The following is an 8,707-nucleotide window of genomic DNA, read 5'->3' on the forward strand; positions in this document are numbered from 1 at the left end:
CCCATAGTGTTCAGGGATGTGCAGGTTAGGGTGAATTGGCCGTGCTAAATTGCCCATAGTGTTCAGGGATGTGCAGGTTAGGGTGGATTGGCCATGCTAAATTACCCATAGTGCTCAGGGATGTGCAGGGTAGGGTGGTTTGGCCATGCTAAATTACCCCATAGTGTTCAGAGATTTGCAGGTTAGGGTGAATTGGCCATGCTAAATCACCCATAGTTCTCAGGGATGTGCAGGTTAGGGTGGATTGGCCATGCTAAATTGTCCCATAGTGTTCAGGGATGTGCAGGGTAGGGTGGATTGGCCATGCTAAATTACCCCATAGTGTTCAGAGATGTATAGGCTCGGTGCATTAGTCAGGGGAAATGTCGACCAATAGGGTTGGGGAATGGGTGTGGGCAGGTTACACTTCGGAGCCATAGTGTTCAGGGATGTGCAGGGTAGGGTGGATTGGCCATGCTAAATTACCCATAGTGTTCAGAGATGTATAAACTCAGTGCATTAGTCAGGGGAAATGTCGACCAATAGGGTTGGGGAATGGGTGTGGGCAGGTTACACTTCGGAGGATCAGTGTGGACTTGTTGGGCCATACTGTAGGGTTTCTGTGACCTCCACAGTCAAAGCACTGCGGTATCTCTTTCTCTCACCTCATCCAGCTTGGTCTGTTGACAGGGGAACGAGAAGGTAAAACCGAGAGGGAGTTTCTCATTTTTGATGTCCAGTTCCTCCATGACGCTCGCCAGGCAGTTGGCGATGTGATCGAAGAGCTGAAGAGGGAGGGAGGAAGGGGAAAGAGAAAAAGTAAACAACTGTCCAGTGCATACAGTGGCATCGAGGGGGAAACAATCGCTTGTGTCAGGCCCAGCACTTATTGCCCCATCCCCTAATTGACCCTTTGAGAAGGTGGGGGGAGGGCGTGAGCTGCCATCTTGAACCGCTGTAGTCCGTGTGGTGTAGGGATCCCAACGCAATGCTTTTAGGAGGGAGTTCCAGGATTTTTGACCCAGCGACACTGAAGGAACAGCCGATATATTTCCGAGTTGCGGACGGTGAGTGGCTCGGAGGGGAACTTGCAGGGGGGTGGTGTTCCCATGTATCTGCTGCCCCTTCCCAATGGAAGGTGCTGTCTGAGGAGCCTGGGGGAGTTGCTGCAGTGCGTCTTGTAGATGGTACCCACTGCTGCTACTGAGCGTTGAGGGGGGTGGAGGGAGTGGGGATTTGTGGGTGTGGGGACAATCAAACTGGGGCTGCTCTGTCCCTGGATGGTGTCGAGCTTCTCGAGTGTTGTTGGAGCTGCCCCCCATCCAGGGCAAGTGGGGAGTATTCCACCACCCCCTCCTGACTTGGGCCTTGTCGATGGTGGGGACAGGCTTTGGGGGGAGTCAGGAGGGGAGTTACTCGCTGCAGGATTCCCAGCCTCTTTATTGTTTATAGCCTCCGGCCTCTACTCCTAGCCTACGGGTAGATTACTTCAGATTATTGGGGGCAATGTATTAGCGTAGATGGAGGATTGGCCAACGACCTGAATTGAGACAAGAGGGGGCAACTTTTCAATGGCAACTTGTAATGAATGGGGTACCGCGGTTTTGCCGTGGTGCATTAGCGCCGTGAGAAGAGGAGGAAGACCACCCCTATGCCGTATCTTGTGCAAATCTGAGTCCTGGTGGCCTGGCATCCCTCTCGGGAGACAGCACCTGGCACCACCAGCGACTTCCATTCAAGGAAGAAGACAAGTAGAGAAGGCGGTTCAGGGAGTGTACGGGACACTTGCCTTTATTCGGTGAGTCAAAGCAATAGGTAATGAGGTATACCATGAGGTTAGGTTACAAACGGAGGACCACGAATAGTTCCGCACTCTAGGAAGGGTGGCATCTCACTGGTGCAGGTGCAGAGGGTATTCACCGGGATGTTACCTGGGATGGAGCAGGTTAGCGATAAAGAGAGACTGGGGTTGAGTAGAGGGTCTGACAGAAGGGACCTGATTGAGGTCCACAGAATTATGAGGGGCAGAGTGCTGGTGGATGGTAGTGGCGGGGAGCTTTTCCCTCTTTAGTAGAAGAGTTAGTAAGCAGGGAGCGTAGATGTAAGGTTAAAGGGTTTCAAGGGCAATGCGTTTTCCTTCTCGGAGTGGGAATCTGGGACCGAAAGGCTGGAAGAGGCCGGAAACCCTCAGCACACATTGAAGGCGGGTTTCAATGGGAACTCGCGATGCCAAGGCTGGGTGAGGGGATGGGATGTCCTGCCCGGAGATGACAGGCCAAAGAGCCTCTCTCTCGAACCCAATTATAGTGTCATCGTTGTTGAGGGGGGTCTGCGACACTCCATGAGGACAAGAAAAGGGCACAGCAAGAGCCAACTTCAGCTTTGAATTGCCATGGATCCTGACCGGGGGCCACATCCACCTCCTAAATAGGAAGGATCCGGAGAGGTTCGGCAACTGCGGAGGAGAGAGGAGGCCTCCAAGTAAAGGGGTTCAAAAAGGACGGGGCTTTGGGGGTCGATGGAGCCCAGGTAGGATGGCCAATCATTGAATGCGGTTGGGTGGCAATGACTTGACGTTTCGACAGGGCACAGTCGGCTAGAGAGAGACCAAGGTTACAGTTGACCTCCCCAAGGGGGCTGGTGGAAACGAGGGTTTCCACAGGCTGGCACACCTACCTGAGTGCCCGTCCCGTGCATCAGGTCTTCCGGAACGGCGCATATCCGGTTCTCGATCTCCACTTTCTGCTTCCCGTTGTCCGAAACCTTGACCCTCAGCACCCGGAAGTTAGTGCCCCCTAGATCGAGAGCCAGGAAATCGCCGCTCTCTGCCAAACATAAGGGAGGCGGAGTCAGATTTCTGGGCATTTAAGCCAATTGCGCCAGTTTTCACAATGGAATCCCTCATCCTCAATGCCCCTCTCTAAAGACTTCACCCCAGAAGAAGTGCAAATTCCCTCTACTGACCGTACCGGACTCTCTCAACATTTAAAAACACTTGAATTAGATCATCTACACAGCACGCTTTCTGCCAACTGACTTGGCACTCTGTTTTCTTTCATCACAAATGGGATGTGGGCATTGCTGGCTGGGCCAGTCTTTACTGCCCGTCCTCAAGTGTCCGGATGCCACAGTCGAGAGTCAGATGGCAGATTTCCTTCATCAAAGCTGCACCAAGTCCTACCAATGAAGGGTGAGAGCAGGAGGTCAGAGGGATAGAGTTAGACACGGGCCAAAGAGATGATTATTGAGGCCTCGTGTACAGTGATCCACGACCTTTAATCCCACTCCCCACTCCCCCGCCCCGGTCATCACGCTATTGCCACACGTGCCACTCCCCCCTTGCCAATAGCCCGCGGGAGTAGCTGTGTTGGCATTTCTGGAAGTAGAGGCGGGGGTGGTGAGATGGCAATGAGCGACCACGGTCAGGTTGCACAGTTCTGGTATGCAGTCATTTCTCCACATCTCAGTCCTACCCTGTCTCCTTAGACCGTGACCTCCCCACTAGTTCTGGACTCCCCCTCCTCAGTCATGGGGAATATCCCTTACCTGTGTAGCCCCTGATAGAAACCTATGAAACTCTATGAGACTCTCCACTCTCTGCCAAACACAAGGGAGTCAGTCCCAGGAATCAGTTCTGGGAAAGCCTTCGCTGCCCTCCCTCCATCACCAGAACATCCTTCCTCAGACAAGGAGACTCAAAACCGCGTACACACAGTACTCCAGGGCGTGGGCTCACCTTCCCCGTCCATCCCTGGTCCTGTCCTCCAATCCTCTCGCCACAGAGAGCCCAACATCTCATCGGCCTTCCTGCTGTTCCTGCAAGGCTGACTTTCAGCGACTGGGGTAGGAGGGGAACCCAGGTCTCGTTGCACCCTTTCCCCAATGGATCGCCGTCCGGATAATAAGCCGCCTTCCTGTTTCTGCTCCCAAAGTGGATAACCTGACATCGCTCCCCATGAAATTGCAACTGCCATGTATGTGCCCGTTCATCCAGAAAGTGGATAAAAACCATTCCTCATCGTCAAGAAGGGAACGCAGGAGTCTGGGTGCCATTTCGTGACTTACTCTTGGTTGCTGAGCAGCCATCAAGGGGTCAGCTGATAAATCTTGCGCTAAGTATCATTCCCTTATCATCTAAATGGACAGGAAACAGCTCTCTGGTCAACTGAACAGTGTGCAGTCATCCGTGCACAGCAACCGAGAAGAGGAAGGCAGCTTTTTGAAAGTGTGCAGAGATTAAAAAGCTGATGTTCATCTCTCTGGAAAATGTCATTTCTCATGCGGAAACCTTTCCACATTTTGACACAGAGGCGCTACTGACAACCAGGGGCAACGGAAACCAGCAGCAATGCTTTCAGCCAGAGCTGGCACTGGGTGCAGTCAGTTCACTGCGGAGATTATGGATAGAAATGTCCTGGAGTTTGAGAGCTGAGGAAAACTGTCTCATATTTAACATTCCAGCTTAGTGCTAAAACTGGACCGAATTCCAAGAGCAGGGTCCCAGGGCAAAAATCATTGTGAATATATGTATATATAGATGGATATGTCTTTTCAATTTATTCATGGAATGTCAGCATCACTGACTTTCCCAGGGGGCAGTCAGGAGGCGGACTCATAGTTGTGAGGCTGGATTCATACGTGTACCCAGACCGGGCAAGGATGGCAAATCCCAAAGGATACCATTTGGGCTTTTCCGACAGTCGATAACATGGCCAACAATTCCAGATTTTCCTTCAGTCAGAAGAACATACAATATAAAACAGTGGGTACAATTCTAGAGGGGGAGGCAGAGGGAGCTGGGGGTGTATGTGCCCCGGGATCACTGAAGGTGGCAGGAAAAGTGTAGAGGGCAGTGAATAGAGCAAACAGCGTCCTTAGCTTTATCAAGAGGGGCATAGAGTACAAGAGGTGAGTTGCCCTTGTACAAGACACTTGTTGGACCCCAGTACAGTGTGCAGTTGTGGGTGCCATGTTTTGGAAAGGTGTGACGAAAGAGGATTGCGCCCAGGGGGATAGCACCATGATGGGACGAATGGTCTCCTTCTGCGCTGGAACAATTCTCTGATTCTGTCCAATATTGGGAACTGGTTCTGTCCACCCTTGTTGCTTTTTTGTTTTGCGTTCGTGAACTGGACCTTGTGATATGAGATTCTCTCTCTCTCTCTCTCTCTCTCTTTGTAGGAGATGGTCACGGCCTGGCATTTGCGTGGCGCGAATGTTACTTGCCACTTGCCAGCCCAAGCCTGGATCTTGTCCAGATCTTGTCGCAGGTGAACACGGACTGCTGCAGTATCTGAGTCACAAACGGTGTTGAACATTGGTGCAATCATTGGCAAATATCTACTTTATGAGAGAGGGAAGGTCATTGGTGAAGCAAATGAAGATGGTTGTGCCAAGGACACTACTCGGAGGAATTCCTGCAGTCATGTCCTGGAACTGAGATGGCTGACCTCCACCAACTACGACCATCTTCTTATGTGCCAACTATGACTCCAACCAGCGGAGAGTTTGCCCCCTGATACCCATTGGCTCTAGTTTTGCCAGGGCTCCTTGATGCCACACTCAGTCAACTGTGGCCTTGATGTCAAAGGCTGTCACTCTCACCTCACCTCTGAAATTCAACTTTTACAATAGAGCAGATGGCAACGTGGGGACGCATCTTGGCAGGAAGAATAGAGGAGACGAATATTAATTAAAAGGAGAAGGACGGCAGAAAGCTATGGCAGAGAGGGATTTGGGAATCCTCGGCTATGAATCACCACAAGCCAGCATCCAAGTTCAGCGGGGAATAGGAAAGGCCAATGGAACACTGTCCTTTATTTCAGAGGGAATAGAGTATCAAAAAGTGGGGATTAGATTAGATTATTTACAGTGTGGAAACAGGCCCTTCGGCCCAACTTTTTAAGTCCACACCGACCCGCCGAAGCGCAACCCACCCAGACCCACTCCCCTACATTTACCCCTTCACCTAACACTACGGGCAATTTAGCACGGCCAATCCACCCTAACCTGCACATCCCTGAGCACAATGGGTAATTTAGCACGGCCAATCCACCCTAACCTGCACATCCCTGAGCACTATGGGTAATTTAGCATGGCCAATCCACCCTAACCTGCACATCCTGAGCACTATGGATAATTTAGCATGGCCAATCCACCCTAACCTGCACATCCTGAGCATTATGGGTAATTTAGCAAGGCCAATCCACCCTAACCTGCACATCCCTGAGCATTATGGGTAAGTTAGCACGGCCAATCCATCCTAACCTGCACATCCCTGAGCATTATGGGTAATTTAGCATGGCCAATCCACCCTAACCTGCACATCTTTGGACTGCGGGAGGAAACCGGAGGAAACCCACGCAGACATGGGGACAATGTGCAAACTCCACACAGAGAGCCGCCTGAGGCGGGAACTGAACCCGGGTCTCTGGCTCCGTGAGGCAGCAGTGCTGACCACTGTGCCACCGTGCCGCCCACAATGGATGTTTTGCTAAAACTGTACAAGGCACTAGTCAGAGCGCAGCTGGAATATTGTGAATGGTTTTGGGTCCCCATATCTCGGGAGGGATAGGCGGGCATCAGAGGCAGTCGGTGGGTCGGTGTGGACATAAAAAGTTGGGCCGAAGGTTCACCCGGCTGATCCCACGGATGGACGGACTGTTTTAATGAACAGAGATTGAGTAGGTCAGGCCTGGACTTATTACACTCATAGAGTCATAGAGGAGGACAGCACGGAAGCAGGTCCAACCCGTCCATGCCGACCCAGATATCCCAACCCAATCCAGTCCCACCTGCCAGTACCCAGCCCATATCCCTCCAAACCCTTCCTATTCATATACCCATCCAGATGCCTCTTAAATGTTGCAATTGTACCAGCCTCCACCACTTCCTCTGGCAGCTCATTCCATACCCGTACCACCCTCTGCGTGAAAAAGTTGCCCCTTAGGTCTCTTTTATATCTTTCCCCTCTCACCCTAAACCTATGCCCCTCTAGTTCTGGATTTCCCCACCCCAGAGAAAAGACTTTGCCTATTTACCCTTCCCATGCCCCCTCATGATTTTATAAACCTCTACAAGGTCACCCCTCAGCCTCCGACGCTCCAGGGAAAACAGCCCCAGCCTGTTCAGCCTCTCCCTGTAGCTCAAACCCTCCAACCCTGGCAACATCCTTGTAAATCTTTTCTGAACCCTTTCAAATTTCACAACATCTTTCTGATAGGAAGGAGACCAGAATTGCACGCAATATTCCAACAGTGGCCTAACCAATGTCCTGTACAGCTACAACATGACCTCCCAACTCCTGTACTCAATACTCTGACCAATAAAGGAAAGCATACCAAACGCCTTCTTCACTATCCTATCTACCTGCGACTCCACTTTCAAGGAGCTATGAACCTGCACTCCAAGGTCTACTATTTGGAAAAATGAGAGGCAATCTTAATGAAACAGATGAATCCTTCAAGGAATTGACAGGGGGAGATGTGGAGAGTCGAGTGTGGGGCGCTGGAAAAGCACAGCAGGTCAGGCAGCATCCGGGGAGCAGAAGAATCAGCGTTTCAGGCGTAAGCCCTTCATCAGGATGAAGGGCTTACACCCAAAATGTCGACTCTCCTGCTCCTCAGATGCTGCCTGCCCTGCTGTGCTTTTCCAGCGCCAAACTCTCGACTCTCCAGCATCTGCAGTCCTCACTTTCTCCTAGGAGATGTGGAGAGGCTGTTTCCCCTTGTGAGAGAGTCTAGGACCAGAGGGTGTACTCTCAAAGTAAGGGGTTACCCACTGAAGACAGACATGAGGAGGAATTTCGTCTCTCCACGTGAACTGAATTGGTGGAATTCTTTATCGCTGAGGGTGGGTCATCAAGGCTGAGATAGATTTCTTTAGAAACAGGAAAGGCGGTGTATGAACAGAGGCTGCTTTCAGCTCAGTAGCTGAGTGGTCCTGGCAGAACACAAGTTGAGGGTCAGTGAGGAGCTTATCGCTCTGACACTCACCCCCTGCTTGCCGATCGCTGACAATTGAGGGGGGAGATTCACCCCGAGTCTCCTTCAAATTGACAAAGCAAGGAAAAGCCCAGAATGGGAGTTCAAAATCTCTCTCTTTTTCCAGAATGGTTAGAGAAAAAATAAACAGGCTCCCCGTTGTGTGGTCCCAAGTTCTGATAGCAGCCAGAGACGAAACAATTAACCCGGGAGGCGCCGTGTGAATTCAGAGAGTCTCCACACGATGCCAACAGCCTTGCAGATGTTGTGTCTCATCTGAGGCTTGAACAGAAATATTTTGCTTGGGATCACAATGTCCAAGGTTGTCGGTATCCAATCCCCCCACTGCCATCTCTCTCCCCCTGCTGGAGAATGAGGGACCCTTAAAGGCAGTGAGTTCCACAGTCTGGGTGGAAACACTTTTTCCCACGCCCCCCTGCCCTTAAAGCTATGCTCCCTCTCTCCCCCAACTCCTCCAGGTCATTCACCCCTCCACCAAGGGGAAAAAGGTGCTTCCTGTCTACCTTATCGATACCCCTCATCCATCTCAATCGCCTCCCTTCTCTCAATCTCCTCTGCTCTCAGGAAACCCCCCCCCCCCCCCCCCCCCCCCCCCCCCCCCCCCCCCCCTGCGGCCATGTTTAAAAGTCTCCTATCAAGTGGAGAAAGTGAGGACTGCCGATGCTGGAGATCAGAGCAGAAAATATGTTGCTGGAAAAGCGCAGCAGGTCAGGCAGCATCCAAAG

At 51.6% G+C, this 8,707-nt stretch overlaps 1 protein-coding gene across 1 annotated transcript in view; it reads right to left on the reverse strand.

The window, feature by feature from the left end:
- Nucleotides 1–8,707, reverse strand: part of LOC122542992 (hexokinase-2-like) — a 49,289-nt gene that overhangs the window by 26,017 nt on the left and 14,565 nt on the right. Inside the window, exons 3-4 of the mRNA XM_043681137.1 lie at nt 2,656–2,804; nt 645–764 (exon numbers count right to left, since the gene is read on the reverse strand). Of these exons, the coding sequence (XP_043537072.1) occupies nt 645–764; nt 2,656–2,804 (269 nt within the window). The remainder of the gene's footprint in view (nt 1–644; nt 765–2,655; nt 2,805–8,707) is intronic.

The sequence above is a fragment of the Chiloscyllium plagiosum genome, chromosome 42, assembly GCF_004010195.1.
Source record: "Chiloscyllium plagiosum isolate BGI_BamShark_2017 chromosome 42, ASM401019v2, whole genome shotgun sequence".
In the NCBI taxonomy this organism is placed as follows: Eukaryota; Metazoa; Chordata; class Chondrichthyes; order Orectolobiformes; family Hemiscylliidae; genus Chiloscyllium; species Chiloscyllium plagiosum.